The sequence below is a fragment of the Theropithecus gelada genome, chromosome 8 (genome assembly GCF_003255815.1).
Source record: "Theropithecus gelada isolate Dixy chromosome 8, Tgel_1.0, whole genome shotgun sequence".
Taxonomy (NCBI): Eukaryota; Metazoa; Chordata; class Mammalia; order Primates; family Cercopithecidae; genus Theropithecus; species Theropithecus gelada.
In genome coordinates this window covers 117,772,891-117,797,735 of record NC_037676.1, presented here as the reverse complement: position 1 = coordinate 117,797,735, position 24,845 = coordinate 117,772,891, and the positions used below count along the sequence as shown (strand labels likewise).

General features: G+C 36.1%; 1 protein-coding gene across 5 annotated transcripts in view; it reads left to right on the top strand.

Moving 5' to 3' along the window:
* TRPS1 (transcriptional repressor GATA binding 1) overlaps nt 1–24,845 on the top strand; it is a 292,538-nt gene that overhangs the window by 74,074 nt on the left and 193,619 nt on the right. For 2 of the 5 annotated variants that reach the window (XM_025393989.1, XM_025393988.1), the window contains 3 exons: nt 3,092–3,249; nt 6,796–7,724; nt 22,139–23,268. In XM_025393989.1, coding sequence (XP_025249774.1) covers nt 3,213–3,249; nt 6,796–7,724; nt 22,139–23,268 — 2,096 coding nt within the window. In that variant the 5' untranslated portion in view covers nt 3,092–3,212. The remainder of the gene's footprint in view (nt 1–3,091; nt 3,250–6,795; nt 7,725–22,138; nt 23,269–24,845) is intronic. The other 3 variants (XM_025393992.1, XM_025393991.1, XM_025393990.1) reach the window with 2 other exon arrangements.

Sequence of the window (24,845 nt, the reverse complement as noted above, 5' to 3'; positions counted from 1 at the left end):
ATCCTAATAAAATGTGTTTGGGCTAGCATCAAAACCTTTGAAATAGGATATCTAAATAGTGTGCATTTTATCTCAGAGGGCTTTCGGTTAGTTCTAGTGTCCAGATGACTATTAATGGGCTTTTGTGCTCTGAAGCGTATGCTAATAGAAGTGATCATTTTGGATTAGTTTGATGTGAATTAATAAGAGATTTATTTGGTGGAAGTTGTTTGAAGGTGATGACATTTAAAACTCAACAAGATTTAAGAAGTTCAAAAATACTTTTAAAAAATTTGGGAACAGTCAATTCAGAGAGAGCAAATTAAATAGAAATGGATAGGAAAGAACAGGATCTGACATTGAGTTTATGAAGTTTGAAGCAGTTTACAAAAAAAGCGATCTACCATTGAAGTAATGCCCTGGAATTTGAAGAAACAGAAAACATCTAAACTTCTTCAGTGATTCTTGGGTTTGTGAATTGGATAAACAATGTTCTCTTGCATTTTATAGTTCACTTAAGCAATCTGATTTTGATCTGTATATATGGAGTAGACAGGATTCAAGTGTTTTTTTTTTTTTTCCCTAAACCAATGAGCAAACACATATGTTCTTTCAAAACTGAACTGTATATGTTGTTCATATGGAAGCTATCTAGTTTGCTCTAGGCCCAAGATTTGACCCTCCTTTTATTTTGCTATCACTTGCTTAATTCTTTAAATTCTTTGTGGGGCCTTTTGATCAAAAGAAACATTTTTTTCTTTCTTTTATGTTTTTTTTTTTTAAATAAAAGCTACATGAAATGTGTAATTAATAACTCAGTACTCTTATGCTGGTGATACAAGCAAGCATGGAAGAAAACATGTTTATTAAGGCAAAGACCATGATGACTCTTCTTTTTGTGTTAAGCTTTGGTTTTAAACAGTTGAGAAGTTTTATAAGCTGGAAAAACAAAAGGAACATGTCATCTGGCATTATATGTTATGAAAATAAGAACTGATACTTATAATTAAAAATTATATGCAACAAGATTTGAAACTGAGGTCCAATTACAGGATCTTGCCCTCCTGCTTTTTCAGAGTCTTGTTCAGAATGTAATGTGTGTGTGTGTGTACATATATATGCACACACATATATGTATATGAAATTATATTTGGAGAGATACTCAAAAGTGTCAGTTTTCCTTGAGAATAGGAGTTCCTTATAGTCATTTTCTTTTTAAACATCTCTCTCTTAAATTAATGACAATTAATAAAATTAAAGTCATCTTGCTTAGTGTGTTTGGCATGTAACTGAGGTTGGATATATTTACTGAATGAATGAATATTGGGGGAAGTGAGAAACTGAGGCAAAGATAGGCTTTAGTGGTATTTAGACCACCCTTAGTAGTTGGTGGTTTACTCTTCTATAGTCTTTCAGTGCAATTGGGCAAACTTTTTAAAGGTAAAACTGAAGTGCCATTAACCGGAACCACTGTAGAGTCACAGAGGTGGGGGAGTTTTAGAAATAATTTATTCAAATTCCCTTATTGTACAGGTAAAAAGAGAGACTCAGAGAAGCAAAAGGACTTGCCCTTGATCACATGAGCAGGTGATTTAAATCAGGTGTAGAGACTGGATATGCAATTTCCATACCATTTTTACTCAGGTTTTAATTCTTTACTTTGCTTAGGGTCAAGATACTACAAAGAATATAGAATTTGTAAAATTTACACCTCTTACCTTCAAAGAGTTTCTCATCTAATGGAAATAAATTTTAGTTCATCTGCATTGAGCTGATGTGTGATCTAAGATCTGTTTTTAAATTACTGTGATAGTTGATTTCTTTAGTTGAATAATTTATTTGATTGTCTATTGCAAGGTTAGTTGGAGTAAGAATATATCATTAAATGTATGCATGTATATATTTATATGTAATATATGTAATATAACTAAATCACTAGTGGTTAATTTACAGTATCTAGGTAATGATAGAAAACTCAAATCCCTTTGCCTGTGAAGGTGCTCTCTTGAGAACATCAGTCAGTCTTCTATGGGAGAAGATTTTTTTTCTTATGTATTTAAGCATTTTAAATAGTGCGATAAAATAGTTATCAGAATTATTTTTAAGCTCGAATGCTGATTATTTCTACACCATAAATCTGTCTAAATTATATGGTAACAGAAATAATGAGCTCCTATTTTTATAAAAGTAAACACATTTTCTAAGAAAGCAAAGAAAGCATTTAGATTTGTTTTATTTAGAAGGAAATATGGCTAATTAAAAGTAGAAATTTGTAATTTTTACAGATGGAATGTCTTATATCTCAGCAATGAAAATTAATACAAATAGAGTATTTTTGGAAAGCTACATATATTTTTAACCTGCCTAAATATCTTGGCACATAATATACATTCTCATTATATGGGCTGTTCAGGTGGAGAATAATGTAAATGTAGGCCTGCTCCCTACTACTTAGCCCCAGAGGTCAATTTTTAATCTCACAATTAAATAGAGGACCTAAAATAGCAATTTTGAGCTTTGCAGTTCTCCTTTAAATTCTTTACCTCCTCTTTTTCAACTTCACTTTTAGCCCATTATCTAAAATGGCAATTCATAGTGGACTTACTCTAATGGGCATTTTGAACTTTTCTGGGGGTAGGGTACTGCATCAAGGATACTGCTATGTAGTAGAGTAATAAAGATTAAAATAGAGTTGCCAAAACTAATGACTGCGTTCATTGTTGTGATTAGGTATTTTAATTGCTTTAAGATTTTCCCTTTAAAAGCGTTTGCTGGTGTTTACAAATTAAGATCTTTTACCCCCACCCCATTGTAGGTAAGTATTATGGTTATTAGGGTTGATGGGGTTTTAGAGGTTAAATAATTTCACCAACATCACAGTCTGTTATGAAGATGACTTATGTCCTATAACCTTTTATATGATGTTCCTCCTTCTCTTGTTGCTTTATTAAAACCCAGGGGAGGGAGAGGATCTTGCTCAAGATCTGCTCATGCTTTTATATCTTTCAGGCAGCCTATGATGCTGGCATATTAATATATTTTAGGTGTGATACATGAAAATGTGTTTACATCATTTAGGAAGGAAAATTTTTTTTTTTGCTTTGTTTTGCAGATGTACAGATCAGCTCTCAAAATGTCTTCTGTGTCTTCCGAGCGTCTTCTAAGACAATTGCATTAGCCTCCTGCTAGTTGACTAATATAATTAATAATTGTAAAAAGCACTCTAAAGCCACATGCCTTATGAAGTCAATGCTGGGTATGATTTTACAAGTATGTGATCTATTTTTTCAAGTGAAAATGTTAACTGGAAAAGTTCTTGGCACACAGTAAAACATCGTGCAATCTGTTATTTGTCTTAGAGATAATAACTTGAGGGTGGCTATAGTCTTATGGTATCTAACTTACGACTTGCTAGGGGAGTTTCTTTCACTTAGAAGTATGACAGATGTGCTTATATTTACATAATCTGTCACTCTGAAAAATTATGATGATATATATCCAGTAAAATTATTTTTTCTATAACTACTTCAAAGTATAGTCAACTAAATTAAGCACACTTTTTAAAAAAAAAAAAAACAAAAAACAGCAACTAAAGAGCATGCCCCTGCCCCCACAACACAAAATAAAACCCAAACGACCTTTCGGATATTTCTTTGAAGTTTTAGCAGTTTAACAGTCTTTGCAATGTGTATTATTAAGGACTCTATTCAGCATAAGGAGTCATGAGTCATAAGTGTTCTAAGTATCTGTTCTTGGGTAGAAGAAGGAACTTCAATTTTAGAAAGATGATAATTTAATTAAGTCATATTTTCTCCCAGCCACTAAAGATGCTGGTTGAGTAGTCTTTAAACTATGACCCATTATATATCTTCAATGTAACAATAAATCAACTAGATCTAAAGCTTCTTCTTGTTTTGAAAAATAAGTTAATTTTTAAAATACTAATGTATTTGGATCTATTCACTTTTAAGTATTTTATCTTGGTTCCTTTGCTATTTAAAATGTTGCCATTTTCCTAATCACTCACCCTGGCGTTAACATACGGCCATAAACCATTTTCTCTTCATTTTGACGGAAGGATAATCTTAATGAATTAGATTATTTCTTCCTCATTTCTTCGTGAGTCCTGTCTTTTGATATAGAATTTTTAATTTTTTTGTGTGTAACCTTATTCATTTCATTTAGGTGGTTCAGTGTTAGATTCTAGTCATCTTAAGAAGAAACGGTTAAAATACAAATGATACAGGTATTCAGTAAGGGAAGATTATATTGTAATAGTGAAGACATTATGTGTAATGGAAAAAATTAACAATCAGGAAATTCTGGAGGGAATGGTAGGAGAAGTTGTATCAAGCCTTCACAGTTTTATGTGTAGGAATGTCTGATTACAACCTAAAATATCCTTTTCTGTAGACCACGTTAAAACCGTGCATAGTTTGCTTAAACTTATATTTTAAATGATAACTAATTTTTTCAGGTTGCCCATTTAGTCTTTTTCCCCCCATTTTCCCTTTATTGACTACTAGTAAAATTGCCCTTCAGTTTTCTGTGTATTTTCACACATTCCCAGGGCTTCTTCAGTCACTTCTGACAAAAGAGTACAGGACTCTTAAAAGGTTGACATAACACATAAGACATTGAAATGCAAACATTAAAAAAAAATAGTTGACCAGTGTTTCCTTTTTTAACAGTGGTCATCAGGCTTCGTTAATTTTAGGGCCTAACAGAATAACACCAAGATGAGAAGCTCATAGTCCTCTTCCTCCCTCCAGAAGTCAGGCACATTTACATTGCCTCAACACAACCACTTCTACTTGAAACTTCACTCTTTCATCCTGTATATGTGTATTTTGTTCCAGGAGAAAGCTTCTGTAGATATTTGGCAAATAACATTATTGATGTGTAAGAACAGTGTACTTTCTTTCTTTCTTTCTTTTTTTTTTTTTTTTTTTTTGCTTGTTTTTGTTTTTGTTTTGTTTTAGATGGAGTTTCACTCTTGTCGCCCAGGCTGGAGTGCAATGGCACAATCTTGGCTCACTGCAACCTCTGCCTCCTGGGTTCTAGCAATTCTCCTGCCTCAGCCTCCCGAGTAGCTGGGATTACAGGAGTGCACCACCACACCTAGCTAATTTTTGTATTTTTTGTAGAGACAGGATTTTGCCATGTTGGCCAGCTGGTCTCGAACTCCTGACCTCAGGTGACCCACCCACTGTGACCTCCCAAAGTGCCTAGGATTACAGACGTGAGCCCCTGCGCTTGGCCCAGTGTACTTTCTTAAGTACCATTATACTATTTTTGACATTCACTGTGGCACATTTTTACTTTGTAAATGATTCTTTATACTCTAGTGCACTATCGTTGTTCAGTGATTCATATAAAAATTTTGCATGACCAGCTTTTCAGAAGCAAAGGTAAACCTGTATATCCAAAGCTAGTGTGGTACTTCAGTACTTGAAGAAATTATAGATGAAAATGACTAAACTATGTTATTTGGATTTTCTCAGCACATTTTGGATAATCGTGGTATAACTAACTGTTAGTCCTTATGGTGAAGTCAGCTAACAAAGAAGTCTTACTTAATCAGAATGTCACAGGTGGAATTTTCCAAGAGACATTTGGGGTGATGACTTACACAGCACTCGACAGCTCTTTAAGCTGAGTGATTAAGAAACAGCAGCCATGGAACCCAGTCTTCGACCAGCCTTTGTTAATGTATTCTTTAATTGACACTACGTAAATTATTTCTTAGTTTATTATATATTCTTAGAGTTCTGACTCATTCTACTCCAGCAGAAGAATTTGTTCCAGTATTCTTCTTTTGACCCCAGTCACTGATGTCACTAACTTAACTTGAGAGACATGGTTGAGCTAATGTGTAAAGGTGAACCATAGGAAACTGCTAATATTTTACTGTTTTGAGCGACGCAAGGACAATATCATATGGTTCAGCTTAATATTCTTTCTTAGTCAGTTTCCAGTGCACTCCCGGTGGTGGAACAGGTACTGTTTTCACCAGGCTGCGTATGGGACACCCAGAGCTTATTAGGTTCCCCAACATGCTGGACAGAGTCCTAGGAAAACCTGATCCAACCACTGTGATGTGTACCAGGTCTTTCTTCTGTCTTTCAGGCAAGCTCCAAATGTGGCTTAAAGAAATTTGGTGGTAGGTCAGAGCTGGAACGTTTGTCATCCTCCACTTCCTGAAAGTGATGAGGCAGTTTTCACTCTGTTTATAACATAGCTGTTTCTGTCTTTTTGACAATGAAGATTTTTTTTTTGAAACTATATTTACATCCCGGTTGCATAGGGTAACAATATCGAATTCCAATTTATGTTATTCATGTATACATATACGTACCATATAAATAAACACGTGATGTATTCCATAAACATAAACACACACATATATTTTATAAACACAACGTGTACATGTTTTATATAATATAGACCATATATAAATATATAAGCATGTATATATATTGTTAGCTACAATGGAAGGAAGAAATTGGACAAAAATATATTTTCAGGAAAGCATAAGTAATAGGAAGGGTAAACCTAGTAATAAAAATCCTTCATTATTCATAAAACAACCTTAAAATAATAAATGAGCCACTCTTGGTTACAAAAGTCATTCTACATGTAAATTGTTTGTTTTAGTCTCAACTTTTTGCTATTTTTAGAACTGATTTTTTTCCCTAGAGGAAGCATTTGATTATGGCCCTTAAAAAACTTGCATAAGTAAAATATTCCAGATACAATTATATCTCTGTAACTTTCAAATAACACTGTATCTGCCTTTTCCCTGTATCTTTGCAGATATGGTCCGGAAAAAGAACCCCCCTCTGAGAAACGTTGCGAGTGAAGGCGAGGGCCAGATCCTGGAGCCTATAGGTACAGAAAGCAAGGTATCTGGAAAGAACAAAGAATTTTCTGCAGATCAGATGTCAGAAAACACGGATCAGAGTGATGCTGCAGAACTAAATCATAAGGAGGAACATAGCTTGCATGTTCAAGATCCATCTTCTAGCAGTAAGAAGGACTTGAAAAGCGCAGTCCTGAGTGAGAAGGCTGGCTTCAATTATGAAAGCCCCAGTAAGGGAGGAAACCTTCCCTCCTTTCCACATGATGAGGTGACAGACAGAAATATGTTGGCTTTCTCATGTCCAGCTGCTGGGGGAGTCTGTGAGCCCTTGAAGTCTCCTCAAAGAGCAGAGGCAGATGACCCTCAAGATATGGCCTGCACCCCCTCAGGGGACTCAGTGGAGACAAAGGAAGATCAGAAGATGTCACCAAAGGCTACGGAGGAAACAGGGCAAGCACAGAGTGGTCAAGCCAATTGTCAAGGTTTGAGCCCAGTTTCAGTGGCCTCAAAAAACCCACAAGTGCCTTCAGATGGGGGTGTAAGACTGAATAAATCCAAAACTGACTTACTGGTGAATGACAACCCAGACCCGGCACCTCTGTCTCCAGAGCTTCAGGACTTTAAATGCAATATCTGTGGATATGGTTACTATGGCAATGACCCCACAGATCTGATTAAGCACTTCCGAAAGTATCACTTAGGACTGCATAACCGCACCAGGCAGGATGCTGAGCTGGACAGCAAAATCTTGGCCCTTCATAACATGGTGCAGTTCAGCCATTCCAAAGACTTCCAGAAGGTCAACCGTTCTGTGTTTTCTGGTGTGCTGCAGGACATCAATTCTTCAAGGCCTGTTTTACTAAATGGGACCTATGATGTGCAGGTTTGTACTTCGTATTGTCTCTTTGTACAGAAAAAGTTATTAGAAATGAAATGTGAATTCTTACATACATGTTAAAACCAAGGTCCCAGTACCAGACAGGTAGCCCGCTAGATCTAGCAGAAGAGATGGACGTACTCCATAGCTACTTCATTACAAGTATATTCAGAGTTGTCTAAAGACAACTTTTAGCCTCTTATTGTGGAATACAATCCCAGCATCTTTTTTGATTTGGGAAAGTCTTTTCATGGAATTAGCTAAGCTTCATAATTCTGGACATTTTTCATGGTAATTTGATATTTTCACAGTCTTCCAAAAATGTTACTAATCTTTATGGTTGTACATGATAATAATTCATGCCTTGTTCCAGCTTTACATTATAAGGCTTTTGCTATAATCTTTCTTTCAGTGAGGATATTTCTTGTCTCTTGGATTAGGATTTGATTTTATATTCATCCTGATGGGTCATATTGATGGTTGCAGAGATACTCCTGAAAAGGCAAAATAATTGCAAATGAAAACTGGGATATAACATTTTACATTGATTAGAAAGAAGTAAATGTGATTTTAAGTATTAGGGACACCAGAATGACCTTGGTAGGGGCCAATAAAGCATTCCTTTCTGCATTTAAGGAAAATGACAATAATTTATGAAAGCATTTAGTAATAATTTAGATTTGTACTTTCATTAAAAACAGCCTACCTTTTTGATCTATCTTTCTGTCTCTAGTTTATGGCATATGTGAAATGGAAAAAAGAAACTGTTACCATTTTGCATAAAATGAAACATGGAACTGAGTCTAAATAAATGTATACATTTAATTTTAGTAATTTTAGCATAGTCAAAATTCACGGTCAGCTTGAGAAAGTGTATTAGATTTTGTTACAGTTTGTAGATTTTTATTGTATTATAAGGCCAGGGGGATTTCAAAACATGTTAGCTTTACTAGTAATCTTTTTAAGGAATGATTAGTAGTACCCAGAAAACTAATGAAATAAATCCCTTAAAATATCAGTCATTTTTATCAACTCGATAGCTATAGCTCATTTGCCTCAGACCTCTCTATTGACCTAATGCCAATTAAGAAAGTCAGGGCCGGGCGCGGTGGCTCAAGCCTGTAATCCCAGCACTTTGGGAGGCCGAGACGGGCGGATCACGAGGTCAGGAGATCGAGACCATCCTGGCTAACGCGGTGAAACCCCGTCTCTACTAAAAAATACAAAAAACTAGCCGGGCGCGGTGGCCGGCGCCTGTAGTCCCAGCTACTCGGGAGGCTGAGGCCGGAGAATGGCGTGAACCCGGGAGGCGGAGCTTGCAGTGAGCTGAGATCCGGCCACTGCACTCCAGCCTGGGCGACAGAGCGAGACTCCGTCTCAAAAAAAAAAAAAAAAAGAAAGTCAGGCAAAGAGGTTATAAATAACAGGTAGTGAACATATTTTGCAATACTTGTAAGAAGAATCAGAAGAGAAATTTCCTGGTCCTTTAAATGTCAGAATGGCAATCTTATCAGTTTAAGGGAGATGTAAAGAACTCTTTAAACACCAGTTTCATCTTGGTAAAGCACTCTAAAAATTCTGTCTTAGTTTGTGAATTTCCACAAATAGAATTATTTCTGTGGAGCAGCAAATTAACCCAACATAATTATTATGCATAAAAGCTACATGCTTTGAACTGCTGTCTATTAAAGATCATTTCACTGTCTTATGTCAGATACACTCTGCTGTCAAACTATGATTGGGAAGCAAATACGTGTTTTAGATAAAAGGGTTGGAAGTGAATAATGTCAGTATGTGAAACGGTGTTTTATAATTAGCAAGTAATATGAAGTTAATACCTGGATTTCCGGCAGGAGTTTCAGTTTGTTCACTCTAGGGACAACTTCTGAGGGAAGCTGATCTAGGCTGTCAGGAAAGCTCTAAAAACGAAGATTACTAAGGCCTATAGTTTGGAAGAATTCAGATTTTTAAACACACTTCCATTTCCCCCAAACAGTTATTTGTTAGGTTCTTGGTTATTTATAGTAAAGTTTATGTTTGGGTAGAAGGAGCTGGACACTTTTCCTGGGCAGTGATTTTAGAAGTAAAACAGATGTGTGAGCTATCTAAGTTTGAACTAATAGAAGTAGAAATAAAACAGCTGATCCTCGACTATGCTGTCTGCTAAGTCCTTGCAGCACACAGCGAGGAAGACAAAAAGTGGTAGGAGAGAGCATGCAGGAACATAATCTTGTTAAGATCAAATTTTTTCCAAGATAAATAATATTGCTAAAAATAGAAAAAAATGTAATCTGTGGAAAGAGTGCATGATTATTTCAAACGATTGGATTTTGAAATGCATCTAAAGGGTTAACTTCAATGTGTGAGGCTAACACTGAATATACTTGTAGGGCGAATGCTAATCTTGAATGCTTTGCACATATGCCAGATACTGATGCAGAAAAATGTCTGAAGATAAGTAACTTATTAATATCTTTATGCTGAAATAAATATTGAACAGTTTTTCTATATGCATAAAATGAATAAAAACGCATCTGAAATTTCCTTTTTTACCCACAAGTTTGTGTTACTGAAATGCTATTTGAGAGATTCTTTCCTTGGCGGTTAAACTTTGTGGAGGCTAAAAGCTGTGGGAGATAAAATGCTGACTATAGAATTTCTTTAATGCCGTTTTGTCAGAAACATATAGTAAGTTAATGACCTGTGTGTGTTCTGATAAAAAGATGTTGGTAAATATGAGTATTACAGACAAATAATCATTCAATTTTAGGAATTATTTATATAAGTCCATAATTCAAGCTAATTGAAGTAATAGATGAAGAATTCATTAATTCTTTTCAATTAAACTTGCTTTTTAAAAAACATTCAGAACAGTTGGTGGTTAATGATAGATTTATGACATTTTAGGCCAAGAAAAAAGTAACAGAAGCCAAAAGCAAAAGACTGAAAGAACTCTATGGCTTTGATCTATATTTTGGTTTGACATGGATGGTTTTAAATAATTTGAATGGACTTGAGTGCAAATATGAGATATACAGTTGGGAAAAAGAAGTACAGTAATTTAAACAAATTCTAAGATTTCCAGTTTTAAGTGCAAGTTATTTCAAATATATGTGGAGGAATAATTGAAATGTAGACATGCTTGTACTGATAATATCCACTTTTGTATAAATTACATCACAAATGACTGAGTCAAAGAATTACAACTTTGTAAAAATACTGTCAAATAACAATGTTTCTTTGTGCTGCATAGTGGATAGAGCCCCAGCCGGATAATGGAGGTCACTGTAAATAGCCATCAGAAAGCCAAGACTGTCCTTTCTAAGTGTGGCTTTTATCAGATTCTCCTCCCAACACCTTGAGGTAGCATGCCCAGCCCTGAAAGCAGAAGGACATGTCAATTCTTTACCAAGAAAACAAGAGAAGCTGTAATGGCTAGCTTAGAATTAATTGATTTGACCAGGATGTTAGTTTCCCAATTTTTCATTTATCCAGCATGTTCTGTCAATTGTCATGCTTAAATTTTTTAAAATAATAGATGCAGCATGATTGGTTAGCTTTTCATGTAATATTTACTATCTGTATTCAGCCACTGAGGCTGCCATAGAGACCAATAATACAAGAGATCGAGTTCTTAAAAAAGTAATTACAGCTTCTTTCTTTTTATTTTTTTATTTTTATTTTTATTTTTTGAGACGAAGTCTCGCTCTGTCACCCAGGCTGGAGTGCAGTGGCATGGTCTCTGCTCACTGCAACCTCCGCCTCCCAGGTTCAAGCGATTCTCCTACCTCAGCCTCCCGAGTAGCTGAGATTACAGGTGCCTGCCACCGTGCCCGGCTAATTTTTTTTGTATTTTTAGTAGAGACGGGGTTTCCTCATATTGGCTAGGCTGGTCTCGAACTCCTGACCTCGTGATCCACCTGCCTCGGCCTCCCAAAGTGCTAGGATTACAGGTGTGAGCCACTGCGCCCTGCCAGCTTCTTTCTTTTTAATCTGCTTTATTATGCTTGTATTTAAACCATTGCTGAATGGAGGCCTGAGTTAACGACGCGGCCTTTGCTGTTTCATTAGGGCTTAATGTGCTGTGCATTGGGTGTTTGCATCATCTTTATTGGGGAGCTTTTAGCACTCAGATCAGGTTATAAAAGTAGGAGTCTTGTCAAGTTGTGCTTCCCATGGGAAAGTGTTTATGCAATCCCAAGTTCAGATGCTCATGATATATTTGTTGCCTTTTCATATTAGTAAATTCTTTTTTATTACTGCATTATTCAGGACTCTAAGAAGGTAGTTACTGGTTTCCAGCTATTAAATTTATTTTGGCCCTTAATGAAATTCTAAGGCTAATAGAAGAATCACATGATTAACTTACGAAGGACTGTCTTATGTTTGAGCTAGGAGTGTTACATTTCTATGTTGTAAATATTTTTATCAGAGTTGCACAATATGTCATGTTAGAAGCAGGAAGAACAGATTTTAGAGAGAGGAAGTCATTCTTCGGATTTGTATCTTCAACAGAGTTAATTGTATGAGTTTATAGATCTTTAACATGTATCAGTACAATCGTTTGAGCAGGGGATTACAGTTTGGTTTGAAAAAAAAAAAAATCAGAGACCATTAATCTCATTGTGGTTTATTTTGACTTGTCTTGAATTTTACTTCTAAACATTTATTTTTTGCCTTCACATTTTCTTTGATCTGGAGTAGGAGGGAAGTTGTAGATCTTAGCACGTTCTGTTTCTTTGTTTTTCCGAGTTGAGGACAATTTCAGTTTAGAAAAACTGGTGAATGAGACTTGAATCAATTCAGACTGTCATAGAATACAGAATGTTTGGCATATGAACCCACACTTCTTTTTCAGGACTGTGTCTCTTTAACAAGTAATAAAGTGTGCAAAATAAGACATATGCTCACGCCAAGGCCATAAAGCAAGACAAAGGTCTGGTATTTACCAGGTTATTTTCATCAGTGGAGATGGCAGAGCTAAATAATGTAGCCAGTCTAGTAGAATAGTTCAACTATCTTTACTAATCCCTTTACCTGCCTGTCAGTTGAATCTTTTTTGACCTTGTTCATGACAGTTGGTATCATCTTTGATTTTCGGTTTATTTGTTATCATTTAAAAGAACATGTATAATTTTATTGAATATCAGAATTTTTCTCTAGGCAGAATGTTTAGGAGAATAAATTGTGGTTATCAGTGGATTCGATCAAATTTAGCATTATTCAACTCCTAAGAAAACTTTTTACCTCTCCTGTGGCCTGCTCTGCTAACTATCTCAAGTCGGGAGACTATTCAGTGTTTTTTATTTCTTGGATCATTGTAATTACAGCATACGTGCCGCTGTTAGAAACACAGATATGTAAGTAGTGTGCCAATACGGGGAAAGTTTGGAGAGAGAAAGTTGTTCTGTTCATTTTCTGATTTCCTTCGTGGAGTCTGATTCTGACAGTCATTAGACCGTAGATCTCTTGAATTCTTCATCAGGTGATCCACATTTTGAAGCAAATGTTATACATTTTCAGAACATCATATAAACCCTTGTTTAATTTTAATTGAAATCAAATGTAAAATTTATTTTTCTGTCTTACATTTAAGTTGATTCATACTTCTTTCATCTTTTAGCTTACATCATCAAAATTTGTACAGCTCCCTTATTTTTTTCCAATTTTGGATTTGCCTCTAATAATAGCTAAAATTTACTAAGGGTTTCTTACATGTGAATATGAAGCTCAGTTCTTTACGTGTGTTTATCAACTCATCTTCATAATGGCCCTAGAAGTAAACACTAACCTTATGTCCATTTAAAAATATAAGGAAACAGCATAGATTAAAGTATCATGCCCAATATCACAGAGTTGCATAAGTAGAGAGAATGGGATGTAAAGCAGGATAGATAGGCCGCGGAAGCCTGTCTTCACAACCACACTGATATATGGCCTGGTCAAACATGAGCCCGAGTTTACTGCCAGTAGCAAAGCAATAGAAGATAGGCCAATTGCATTTAAGGGAGGAGATAGAAGACTGGTAAATCAGAGCTCTTTGATGCAGTCTCTGTGAATCACATTGATTTTGGGGACTTGGGTGATTTCTTTGAGATTGTCTGCTATCTGCTCCGTGTAGTGTAATGCTACCTTATTTGAACTTACTAAGCTTCTAGTTGAAATCAGTAAAAAGAAAATTAAATTTGCTGATTCGTCTTTTTAAAATTACTGTGATTCATTTTCCCTGGTACTTTTGCTGCAGAAATTAGTTCTGGTAGAGTGAGTAAGGTGCAAATTTTGATGTAATCAATTAAGGATATAATATTTGATCCCCAAATTAAGGGACATTTCATCCATGTGTTTGACTTATTTTGTACTCCCCTCATTTAGAGGACTTTGTTTTAGGAATTTATGATTTAAATGATGGTCTGAAAATTGTCTTATGCTCTTCTAGTTACCAAGCACAATTTAGTTTAGTTTTTTTTTTTTTCCATGCAGATTACATGTTAAGGAGATACACTCCATTCCCATTTATGTCCTTCAAGGCTATGTAATTAAGGTTTTATCCTCTGCCTACATTCAGCGCAGGAATGGGTGTGGAAGCAGCGAACAAATGGGAATGCCTTTAGAGTGTCCAATTTGTAGTGTGCTGGGTTCTCCAGCCGTGCTTGGAGCTGTGTGATTTCATTGAATTCAGAAAGTGATAGACGGGTGGGACATAGTGAGAAGTTGGGGAATTCAGAGTCTCCTGGCCTAGCATTTCTCCTTTCACATTTAGGCGAACTGTTGATATAAGATTAAAGAATGCCTGCATCCTTTCATGTGTCCAGGAACATATTTGGGAATCTTATAATAAATGATGGCTTGTTCCAAGACCTGTTTTTCCAGCTGATGGGAAGCTCCACGTTGGTATTCATTGGCACTTCAAAGTCAACATATGTAAAAGTGAAGTTCCCCACAACTTCCTTTTTGCCTCCTTTCTTCTTTACTCCTGTTTTCAACTAAGTCAGGCTGGAAATCATGGAGTTACCTTGAATTTCTTTCTGATATCATGCCCCAAACATTTGAGTAGTGTGCCCCATTGTTCCCTTCTTTATTCTTTTACTGTTACTTCTTTCAAGTAAATCCTTATGGATTTCTTTTCTGTTGTTCTATCTTTATCTTCCCCTCTTGTCTCTTCCTTCCTCTTCTCTTCTCACCTCCCATTCTTTCCTCCTCTTCATCTTCCTCTCTTTTCCTTTGATTTCTTTTTTTTCTCTTCTTTCTTTTTTCTTCTTCCTTCTGTTTTTATTTCCTTCCTCATTCCCTCTTCTTCCTCCTCTCTTTTGCCTCTTTTTGTCTGTTCTTTTCTTCTGTCCTCCTTCTCTCTTTTTTCTTCCTTTCTGCTTCTCTTTTTTCGTCCTCCTTCCTTTCTCTTTTTCTCCCTCCCTCTCACCTTCCTTTCTTCCTTCTTTCCTTTAATTTTTAAAAATTCTATTTATAGATGACTTGTCCTACATTTTATAGCAAGTATGGGACTACTTCTGTTAAAAAGCATATCATCTAGTTATACTTCCTTATGTAAATATCAGCTCTCCAATAACACATTACCTTTCTACATTAAATCTCACTATTCTTCTAGAAGGGATAATAGTAAGAACAAGGCTAGCACATTTATATTACTTATTACATAGCAAGCACCATTATGTACCAGATTCCATTTAAAGATTTGATAATGTCTCAACCCTCCTCAGTATTTCCTGAGAGCAGCTTGCATTGTCTTACTCTCCCTGTTGATTTTACTGGTTTTGTTTCCTTTACCTGAAATGCCCTTCCATGATCACTGCCTTTGAGGCTAATCTTCACATGTCAGCTCATCTGTCCACAGCTCAGTTGTTACTTCTGGGAGCCTTTGCTGACTCCTCAGTCTGGGTTAGGGGCTCTTCCTCTGTGTTGTCATGGAACCTGTTACACGTTTCAGCAGAAGCATGTATTCCACTGTTGTGATCTTTTTAGTTGTGAGCTTTTTGTGCTAAACCATAGACATGTTGCGATTTTGGACTATGTCATTCTTTTTGTATTTCCAGTGCTTGGCACATAGTAGATGTGTTAAAACAGTAACCCTCCCTGGAGGAAGGATGTTCTATATTTTCAGAGATTACATTTTCTCTCTTCCCATTAAGATGCTCTTTCGAATACACGTGCAATTCTGACATATCTCCGTTATGAACCAGTAGCACCTGCAGGTTGGCTGCTGTAGAGGAGTGCTATGGGGAATTCACTTAGCTTTGTAACCCACTTGAACTGCATTTCCTCTTGCTTATTTTTCCCATAAAAGATTGTCTTCCAAATTATTAAGATGGACTTTTTTTTTTTTTTTTGGATATGGAGTCTTGCTCTGTTGCTCAGGCTGAACTGCAGTGGCATGGTCTCGGCTCACTGCAACCTCTGCCTCCCAGGCTCAAGCGATTCTCCTGCCTCAGCCTCTCGAGTAGCTGGGATTACAGGCACCCACTACCACACCCAGCTAATTTTTGTATTTTTAGTAGAGACAGGATTTCACCACGCCAGGCTGGTCTCGAACTCCTGATCTCAGGTGATCTGCCCACCTCGGCCTCCCAGAGTGCTGGGATTACAGGCATGAGCCACTGTCCCCGGGCTATTAAGATGGACTTTAAGATTTATTGGTACTCTGTCATCTGAAATACCAGATAACTATAGAAAAATTAATTCAGACTTATACTGAGTAAAATGAGAAAACCAGTTTAGGGTAAAGTGTTTATTGCTATAATGCAAAAAGCCGATAATAAAAATGTGCATAATGAGGAATATGTAGTATTTTCTTCTTCAATGTGCCCAGTATAGAAGTTTAAGTTTTGGTTTCTCCTGTATCCTACCCTGCCATTGGTTGGCTCTTATATTATAAATCCAAATAAGGGAGTTGCTACAGTGTCACTGATAGGAATAAACCTCGGAAATAAGCTATGCATGGCATGAGAGTAAGATGATGCCATATAATTAGATTTGTTGTTGAGATTCTTAAACATTTATTCTCCATCAAAAGTATATCACTGAAACACACTCTGTATTCTAGAATTTTTTTTGGAAGCACTATATATGCAGAAAAATTCCCAATACATATATACAGATTAATTCTGACTGCAGTTATTTTCAGCTAAGATTGGCCCTTACAGATTTTTTTCAAGTTATTTGAAATATTAGTATTTGAACAATGACTTTTTTTTAACAACTTAGCTTTTTATTTTTAAGCTTTTACCTCTTTGACTATCAGCCCATAACCTCAAGTTCTCTTAGATTAGTACCCTTATAATTGTCTCTGTTGCTATCAATTATAGTACTTGAAAATGAACCACATCTGAGAAAAGGTTTGTGTTTAGTTCAAACAGCTCTTTCTTTGCTGCGTTGAAAATAAGTACATGTGTTGAAGTGTCATTTTAAGAGCTCTGAGGCTTTAAGAAATATTTTCCTTTGACATATTATTTTAGATATTATTATTATTAGTTTTTACTTCATATTATTGGAAGGAAAGAAGGAAACTGATATTAATGACCTTGAAAAAAACCAACCCTTTTATATTCTTCATTTCTACGGTAAAACATTTTTTTGTGTGTAAAAAGACATATGTAAGTAAATTATAAATGAAAGCCATGGAAAACACTTCATGGATGGAACAGTTTTTAAAACTAGGGCTAAAATCAAATATAAAAAGCCACGCTAGTCCTTAGTCAGTGAAAAAGACTTTAAAATCTGTTCATTTTTCTGCCTTAATTGTTTTAGGTGTTTTTATATAACTTTAATTCACAATCAAAGGACTCCATAGGCAGTCATTCGCTTGTGGATAAAAGATGCATTTTGTAGTTTCTTGAAGAAGGCCATGTATGGCAGGTCAAGTCAGTGGCAAGGGTGCCATGAAGTACTGTGGCCAGGGTATCTCAGGTAACTCAGGGGCCTTGGTGAGAAATTTTTGTCTGCTCACCTCTGCCTTCGCTCATTCAGTCAAAATGCATTGAGCCCCTGCTTTCTTCTAGATATGAATAAGACTATTCCTCTAGCTCAAGAAGGAATATAAACAGAAGCATTAGCTTAGTAACAACAGATTGAACCTTTGCATTTACAGCTAAGAATATTGATAGTGACAAGTGTGTGAGTTTGTCACTGAATGAATTTATCACTTCCCTTCTATTTAATCTCTTTATCCCATTTGCAGGAAAAATTTACTTGAATGATTCATTTTGTTAAATAATAATCCTATCTATGCACATGTCGAGTGTGCTATCTAATATGGTATTCCCTAGCAAATGTGGCTGTTTAAATTTTAGGCTGGGCATGGTGGTGCATGCCATAATCCCAGCACTTTGCGAGGCCAAGGGAAGTGGCAAGCTTGAGCCTAGGAGTTCAAGACCAGTCTGGGCAACATGGCGAAACCCTGTTTCCACAAAAAATACAAAAATTAACTGGGTATGGTGGCGTGTGTCTATTTTCCCAACTACTCTGGAGGCTGAGGTGAGAGGATTCGCTTGAGCCCAGGAGGCGGAGGTTACAGTGAGCGGAGATCGTGTCACTGCACTCCAGCCTGGGTGACAGAGACCCTGCCTCTAAAAAAGAATTTTTTAAAATATATACATTTCAGTTAATTACAAATAAATTAATGAAATGCTAAGAAAAATACATGAAAGTAAATTTAAAAATTAGTTCTTCATTTTTACCGAGCCTACTTGTGGCTAGTGGCTACCATATTGGCCAAGGAAGGCTGTGGAACATTTTAATCATCTCAGGGAATACTATTGGACAGCACAAATCTATCGTTCTCACTTGATCCTCATAATAATCCCATAAAATGACAAGTTGTATAGTATTATATCCATAGAGGCCAGGAAACCAAGGTGCCAGGAGGTTAAATAATGGATCTTTTCATAGAATTTGAGCTAGAGAACTTCCTCTAGAAGCAAATAAATACAGGCAGATGTAAATACAAATGAATAAAGGGTTTTATCTATAATTTTTTAATCTTAAAATGTAAAATTGTCTACCTCTTCAATATTATATGTCTAATATCTGTCGCAGAGTCTGACACAAGCCGAACACTTAGTTATTACTAATTAGAGGGATAATACATGTGGTTTTTGGCCCAAGCAGAAATTACAGTTTAATATAATTGTAAAAATTTGGATATCATTACCAAAGGAACTGCTGGGTTTAAAGGGTTATAATTAAAGTTCTGGTTAGCAAAAGAAGGAAGTTTGAAAGCTGTGCTCTTTATTCTGCTTGCACTCTCTTTTTAGTATAGTCATAGATAAGAAGCAGTAAATTTTTCTACTCCACGTTGGATTTAGCCATTTGAAAAGTTTGCAATGTTTTATGAATATGTAGGCACTGTTTCCAGACAATACGTTTCAATAAACCATTGCTGCAAACACTTATTTTGCGTAATTGTTCTCACTGTATATTTGTTTTTACCCTAGAAAAGAATAGGTTTAAAATGGGATATCTGGGGCATGCAAATAAAGTGAATGTGGTCAATAGACACCAGTAGTGTCTCCTAAAATAATAAATTTTGTTTTACTGTAAAATGGCATTTAAATGTTGTATGTCAGTTATATTTCACTATGACTTGAATGTACCTCTAGTAGTATAGAAAGTATAAAAATTGCCACAAATAGAGCTTTTAGATTTTCTTTTTGAAAGAAAAAAGGAATAGAACACTGTCATTATGTTTTCCAAAACTGCTTTTTAAAATATGTAATTCTAATATTGTATTAGCTTTTAATAATATATAATACTAATATTATTTGCTGATATTAACCAAAAAGGCAAGTATGTAACCTATAGAAGTGTCAGTATTGTTCTTGCCATTAAATGAGATCCATGAGTTTTCATTTGCCAGCTTGACTTTTGAAAGAGCAGTCAATAGTATGAAGGTATTTATTCTTCAGCATAATTAAAATATATAGCCCTTAAAAGCTTCTTAAATAATGAAGTTGGCACATTTTCCCTGGGTTAAAAAAAACACATCTAGACACGTACACCAACTTCAAAGACCTAACTCGTTTTTTATAGCTTAGTTAATCCTAAACCAAAATGCTTTACTGATAATTTTTCACAAAATTGCCTTTCTTTCGTAGTCCCCTTCTCCTGATAGTATTGATTCATAGCCTGGGTTTTCTGAATTCTTAGGTTGTTTTTAAATAACAGCAACCTTTTTAGGATGTTGGGATGCTTAGTAATAATTTAAATCCACTTCAAAATCATATGTTTAGGGATTTCTTAAGTGTATGTATGCTCTTTGTTCAGCCCTTTCAGTGTGGTCATGGCACATGAGGCTTAAAGATTGCAAAATCAAAGAAATAGTGATGATGCCTGGTGGTTTCTTGGGAATCTTGGTTCAACAAGCAGAAGTTCAAAGCATTTTATAATAGGGAAGCTTGGCAACGCTGATGCAATGTGAAAGCTTAAACAAGAAAATTTTTTATCTCTAGATTTTGCACACTTTCTTTCTTTGCCTATGTTAAAGAAGAAGGGGATACATCTGAATGTATCCCTTTTGAATCAAGTTTAAGTTCCAGAACAAAGAACCTGATTGATGGCTATCCATTTAAATGTGTGTGTGTGTATATATATATATATATATATATATTTTTTTTTTTTTGGCAAATAAACTTTCTCTTTACCTCCACTGAATTGGGAAATATATGTATAGATTTTTATAATATTATGAATTGTATTTCAGTGCAAGTTTTAGTTGCTTTAGTCACTTAAATGCTAGATTAGAATGCTCTATTCTGTATACCTGAGTGTATGACTTTGAAATCTCTCACACCATTGAATGATTGTCGGTTTGCTGCCTGGAAGGGTGCCCCATTCTTAGCTTTCTGGCTGGTTGATACTCTGTCATCGACAGACTGAGATCTATGCGATTGGGGTGGTGGCTATAGACATTGCCTAATGCGAAACATTACATCCTTTGATTAAAGGCTGTGGGAAACTTTTGTAAGTTCCTATCTTAATGTACAGTAAATGTTGAGTTGTTTATGTATTAATGCACATTTCTTAGAACTATAATACTGGATATGAATTTAGAGGTTGCCCCAGTTGAAGAAGCTATTGGCCAGAGAGGTTAAGTAACTTGATCAAGGTCACATCTGTTTTCAATAGCAAAAAGAATACTTCAGTCTTAGTCCTGTACAATAGAGGTACAAACATATCTCTCAGTGTACTACAGCAATATTATTTGCATTTCAAATAGAGCCTTTACATGATTTTGAGATGCCTGAGACTTTTCTCATGGAGTGATTTGGATATGAACAGTGATCACACGTGTCATTTTTGAGCAGCTGTTGAAGAAGGCAGAACATGATTATGCCACTTGCTTAATATATTACATCTGGTTGCTGGGAAAATTTAAAAATTCCCTGGTGGTTGGAAGAGAATTTTTTTCCCCCCTTTTTGGAGTATTTCATTCAAAAACTCTATTTTAAACTCTGAATTTTGGCTGCTCAGTGGTGGCTTAATTGTACTCCTATTGAGATACACACTGAGAATGGAGGAAGGATTTTACGTAAAGTGCCCTTTGAAGGCTTTCATAGTCCTGATTCCATGTAATTTCATAATTTGGGAAAGAAAGCAGAGCTGTAGTTATTTTTATGGTGGAATTATTTCATTTTGCCATTCAAACATCTCCATGACCTACTCATGTGAGAAGTTGGGAGCCCTTTGCAATGAAACAGAACCGTAATCAAATAAGGCCCTGGAAGATTTTTCTTTTTTGTTTGTTTGTTCTAGATTGGGAAACATTCAAAATTCTTTATTTACATGGTTCTTCTTCACTAGTATTTCCTGCATACTCAATTCATCTTTTTGTTTGTTTCACTGAGCTTTAATTATAAGCCATTATGGGTGGTCATTTGAGCACCTTTATATTACCTAAAACAGAGACCTCATCTTTGCCTGCAGCCTCATTGCTGTAGGAACTGAACAGAATATTTCATTGGAGAACATGTGCCTTGAGTACTTTTTGAGCAAGTGCCTCTAGTTTTGACAGTAACGCCTCACCTTTTGAAAAGAAATCCCATGTGATTAGGATGCTTCTGTAGGAGTGTGATTTGAAGGAGGCAGTAGTAAAACATACTGTGTTGAAAACTGTTTTCTTAGTTTAAACAATATATTATTCAGTCTTTCAAATTATAGTACATTTATTACTTACCCTCACCTGTTACTTTGGCCTACAGTGTATAACATAATGAGCCTCTCAGAGAGTAACTGTTGAGAAATGAAGAGTGAATTTATTTGGCTCTGTGATTATTCAAGTGATTTCATAATAAGCAGGAGTACTATTGTATTTTTTGATGTGGAATACTTGGCAGTACCCTCCCCCTCCCCTGCAGAGGACCCATTGAATTAATGACACCTCAGAAGTAAAGTCCATTTCTTCTTTTCTCCAGGTGACTTCAGGTGGAACATTCATTGGCATTGGACGGAAAACACCAGATTGCCAAGGAAACACCAAGTATTTCCGCTGTAAATTCTGCAATTTCACTTATATGGGCAACTCGTCCACCGAATTAGAACAACATTTTCTTCAGACGCACCCAAACAAAATAAAAGCTTCTCTCCCCTCCTCTGAGGTTGCAAAACCTTCAGAGAAAAACTCTAACAAGTCCATCCCGGCACTTCGATCCAGTGATTCTGGAGACTTGGGAAAATGGCAGGACAAGATAACAGTCAAAGCAGGAGATGACACTCCTGTTGGGTACTCAGTGCCCATCAAGCCCCTCGATTCCTCGAGACAAAATGGTACAGAGGCCACCAGTTACTACTGGTGTAAATTTTGTAGTTTCAGCTGTGAGTCATCTAGCTCACTTAAACTGCTAGAACATTATGGCAAGCAGCACGGAGCAGTGCAGTCAGGCGGCCTTAATCCAGAGTTGAATGATAAGCTTTCCAGGGGCTCTGTCATTAATCAGAATGATCTAGCCAAAAGTTCAGAAGGAGAGACAATGAGCAAGGCAGACAAGAGCTCGAGTGGGGCTAAAAAGAAGGACTTCTCCAGCAAGGGAGCCGAGGATAATATGGTAACGAGCTATAATTGTCAGTTCTGTGACTTCCGATATTCCAAAAGCCATGGCCCTGATGTAATTGTAGTGGGGCCTCTTCTCCGTCATTATCAACAGCTCCATAACATTCACAAGTGTACCATTAAACACTGTCCATTCTGTCCCAGAGGACTTTGCAGCCCAGAAAAGCACCTTGGAGAAATTACTTATCCGTTTGCTTGTAGAAAAAGTAATTGTTCCCACTGTGCACTCTTGCTTCTGCACTTGTCTCCTGGGGCAGCCGGAAGCTCACGAGTCAAGCATCAGTGCCATCAGTGTTCATTCACCACCCCTGACGTAGATGTACTCCTCTTTCATTATGAGGGTGTGCATGAGTCCCAAGCATCAGATGTCAAACAAGAAGCGAATCACCTGCAAGGATCGGATGGGCAGCAGGCTGTCAAGGAAAGCAAAGAACACTCATGTACCAAATGTGATTTTATTACCCAGGTGGAAGAAGAGATTTCCCGACACTACAGGTGAGTCAAAGGGGGGTAGGTCAGGAGGAATATACAAATAAAATAATAGAAAAAATCCACAGAAAGAGGGCTGAACCAGGAATTGTTGGGAGTGATTCCGATGACTTGGGGAAGTTATAGGAGAAGACCACATAAAAGATCGTCACAGATTTGCAGGTGGTATAGTTATAGCTGTGATCACTGTAGACTTTAATTTGGTTCCTTCTTTTGGACTGTATGCTCATGTTTGATGCTTGTTTTATACCATTTACTGGTTGTCTTTTTAAATTCACAGTGATTCTAATAATGCTGATGAGTTTACTAATTTATCATAGTCCATTTATTTGTCCTTACTAAATATGACTCCACATCCTATATTTTTTTGACAGGGCAGCTCCCAAATGAAAGTTACTATTGTAAATATATCCTATTCTGTATTCTGAGAAAAAATTTCGAGAACCTGTTGCTCATTTTTATTTTAAAATGAGATTATATATTCTTCTAGCTTTGAACAATTCTGCAACATCCTTGTTTGGCATATAAACAGTAATCTAAAGGTGAGAATTTTTGTAATATGTGTGATTTTGGATGTAGACTTGCTCCTCCAAGTAGGTAAAACTGCTTGAGTTATTCCAGATTCTTAAATGGATGTGGGATGTTTGTGTTTTCCTTCTGCTTTCACTCTATTCTCTTTATAAACATTAACTTTCCCAGTTAATCTTTTATAATATCTAGAGATAAGTATAGGATATGTATCTTTATTTCATTTATGCATTCATTCTTTACTTAATTAATGTCAAAACTCCTATTGTACCAGGCATTGAATGAATATAGAAGAGAAGACAGAGTCAGTGCCCTCATGGAACTTACAGTTTAGTAGGAAAGATGAGACACTTAGATGATTACAAGAGTAGTAATTGTCATAAAAGATGAAGTGCAAGGCAGTGTGTTTGAATATAATGATAACATAACCTAATATGGTAGATTAGGAAATGCCTTCCTGGGGAAGGAGCATTTAAACTGAGCCTTGGTTATAAATAGGAATTAGTTCAGCAAAGCGTTGGTGGTACCCTGCATTTAGGTATTATTTAGTGCTCATTGGGTACTTTCTTATTATTATGCCTTTTGGCATCAAAGTAGAAAGTTTTGCTTACTCTATCAATATCCTAGTCTAAAAATCTACTCATTTCAATTTCTATACCCCAAGATGTTAAACAGTTTCTTCCACTCCTTTTAAAAGTTGTGTGTTAGTGCGAGTGTGTGTATGTTTTTTCAGTCACCAGTAATGAAGCAGTTCATATCCAACAATAGGCTAATAATGTTAGATGTTAATTTGAAGGACATCCCAGTGCTCACAGTGAATCAAAATGTTCAGAAAACACTTACTTGAGATTTACACTGTTTAATTTATAAGGTCAGCCCTGGGAAAGATACAGTCCTGCAATCAAATATGTGTTCACACTTGCAATGAGTGTTTCTGGCTCCTCTGATGTTAGCTGCATGTTAATTTATTTCTGAGGCTCGCAGACATCAGCTGCTTTCTGAGCTCTGCCAGTGTGGATATATGCGTATGTGCACATTGTTCATGTACATTTGTT